The sequence below is a fragment of the Nicotiana tomentosiformis genome, chromosome 12 (genome assembly GCF_000390325.3).
Source record: "Nicotiana tomentosiformis chromosome 12, ASM39032v3, whole genome shotgun sequence".
NCBI classification, from domain to species: domain Eukaryota; kingdom Viridiplantae; phylum Streptophyta; class Magnoliopsida; order Solanales; family Solanaceae; genus Nicotiana; species Nicotiana tomentosiformis.
This window is the reverse complement of record NC_090823.1, coordinates 79,028,722-79,031,363: the sequence shown is the minus strand read 5'-3', so window position 1 is coordinate 79,031,363 and position 2,642 is coordinate 79,028,722. Positions and strand designations below refer to the sequence as shown.

Sequence of the window (2,642 nt, the reverse complement as noted above, 5' to 3'; positions counted from 1 at the left end):
ATATCAAAGGTCGTTGGCCAAGGAAGTTCATCCGTTAGCTAGTTTGGGAGTTCGTATTGTGGACTCTGGTGAAGGAGGGGTGGTTGTGCAAAATAAGGCCGAATCATCGCTGATTGTGGAAGTCAAGGAGAAGTAGTACGACGATCCGTTGTTGGTACAATTTAAGGAGGGTATTCATAAACGTAAGACTATGGATTTTTCTCTCGGCATGGATAATGGTACGCTAAGGTACCAAGGGTGATTATGTGTTCCAAATGTAGATAGTCTCAGAGAATGAATCATGACTGAGGCTCACACTTCTAGGTATTCCGTGCACCCAGGATCCACAAAGATGTATCATGACCTCAAGGAAGACTACTTGTAGAATGATATGAAGAGGAATGTAGCGGAATTTGTGGCAAGATGTCCAAATTGTCATCAAGTGAAGCCGAACACCAAAGACCCGGTGGGTTAGCACAAAACATAGAAATTCCGATGTGGAAATGGAGATGATAAATATGGACTTTGTGGTGGGACTACATCGCAATCCTCGCAAGTTCGACTCGTTTTGGGTGATTGGGGACCGACTCATAAAATCAGCGCACTTCCTACCTGTTAAGGCTACTGACACAGCAGAACAATATGCTCAGTTGTACGTCAAGGAAATAGTCAGGTTGCATGGCACTCCAGTTTCTATTATCTCTGTTCGAGGGGCACAGTTCACGGCTAAATTTTGGAAGATATTCCAGCAAGGTTTGGATACTCAGGTGAATCTTAGTACAACCTTCAATCCACAGATCGACGGGCAAGCAAAGCGGACCATTAAGACGCGTGAGGATATGTTACGCTCTTGTGTTCTTGACTTCAAAGGTAGCTGGGATGATCATTGGCCGCTCATAAAATTTTCCTACAACAACAGTTATCACGCCAACATTCAGATGGCACCGTTTGAGGCTTTATATGGTAGGAGATATAGTTCTACCATTGGATGGTTTGAGATTGGGGAAGTAGAATTAATAGGACCAGACCTCGTGCATCAGGCTATGGAGAAGGTTAAGGTCATTAATGACCGGTTGAAAACTGCTCAGAGTCGTTACAAGTCTTATTCGGGTGTTTGTCATAGGGATTTGGAGTTCCAAGAGGATGATTGGGTATTCTTGAAGGTTTCCCCCATGAAGGATCTAATGCAGTTTGGTAAGAAAGGAAAATTCAGTCTGAGGTATGTCAGACCGTACAAAAGCATTCAGAGGATTGGTCGGGTGGCTTACAGGCTAGAACTACCTCCGTAGATATCTTTAGTGCACTCAATGTTTCATGTATCCATATTGAAAAAGGTGGTTGGAGATCCGTCTCTTCTATTGAGGTTAATGAGGAATTGACTTATGAAGAGATTCCAGTTGCCATTATTTACAGGCAAGTTCAAAAGTTGAGAAACAAAGAGATTGCCTCCGTGAAAGTTCTATGGCGAAACCACCAGGTTGAGGAGGCCACCTGAGAGGTCGAGGAAGAGATGAAGAAGAAGCACCCTGATTTATTTGAATAATTATGTATTTAGGTAGCGATGTTCTATGAAAATGTTAAGAGTTTGCCATCTATGAATTATGTTTCACTTGTACAGTTATTATTAAGGATGTTTGTTTTGGTAATATAATGATTATGACGTTGTGGTCAGTATTGTTTCCATGAATGTGTTACATCGTTATGTTATGGTTATGTTGCTAGGATTGGTTGGTTGGATTCTCTGACAGGTGGATAGACCCAATTATAGGGGAGACTCTGCCAAAATTTCTGGAAATTTAGAGAGTTTGTCAAAAATTTGGAACTGCTGGTATGTGCAGTAACGGTTGAGTCACATTAGATGCTAATGGGGGATTTTGACCCTCATTCGAGGACAAATGATCCTAAGCAGGGGAGGATGTAAGTCCTTGTAATAATTTCACCTAAAACCCAGGATTTCGTGGTGCCGAGGCACGCTAATGTATTTGAGGCCGCGGTATGAACTTTTTGGGTTGAAGAGTGCGTTGGGGAGTCGAAGAGAAATTATTGCAGGATAGGGCATTTCTGCGGTCCATTATACGACCGCAGATCCGCCGCAGAGTGAAGCAGAGAAATGGGCAAATTTTGGAAGTTATTTTGCGGTCAATTATGCGACTGTATAATCGTTTCACAGGCCGCACATCCGTCGCGGAACCAACATGAGGAATTTTGGAATGAGGTTTTGCGTTCCTTTATACGACCGCAGAATTGGTCTGTGGACCGCAGACCTGTCGCATACCTGCACAGAAGTGCCCAGTTCTGGAGGACCATTGTGCGGTTCATTTTGCGCACCGCAGAAGTGTTATGTGGTCGCATATGCGACCGCAGATCTGCATCAGGGCTTCATTTTTCTAGTTTTATAACTCGACCCCATTTTATTTTATTTAGCCATAGGGGTCATTTTTGAGGGGTTATCTGGTATTTTAGAGAGAGTAGAAAGCTATTTTAGAGAGAGAAAGAGGAGGATTCAAGGATTTCACTACTCAACTTGGATTAAGCCTTCGAATTTCATCAAAAGGAACTTGCTAGGTTTTCTAAAAGATAAGAATTTCTTCCCCCAATTCTCCAATTCTGAATTCTAGGTTGGTTATGGGTGATGAGAGTAAACGTATCACATGCATGAGCTA

The 2,642-nt window shown here is 42.7% G+C and overlaps 1 protein-coding gene across 1 annotated transcript; it reads left to right on the top strand.

The window, feature by feature from the left end:
- Positions 1-482: 482 nt before the first annotated feature.
- LOC138902922 (uncharacterized) lies at positions 483-1,474 on the top strand. The gene is made up of 3 exons (XM_070190824.1): positions 483-849; positions 991-1,173; positions 1,314-1,474. The coding sequence occupies exons 1-3, from the start codon at positions 483-485 to the stop codon at positions 1,472-1,474; spliced, it is 711 nt and encodes a 236-aa protein (XP_070046925.1).
- The last annotated feature ends 1,168 nt before the right edge of the window (positions 1,475-2,642 follow it).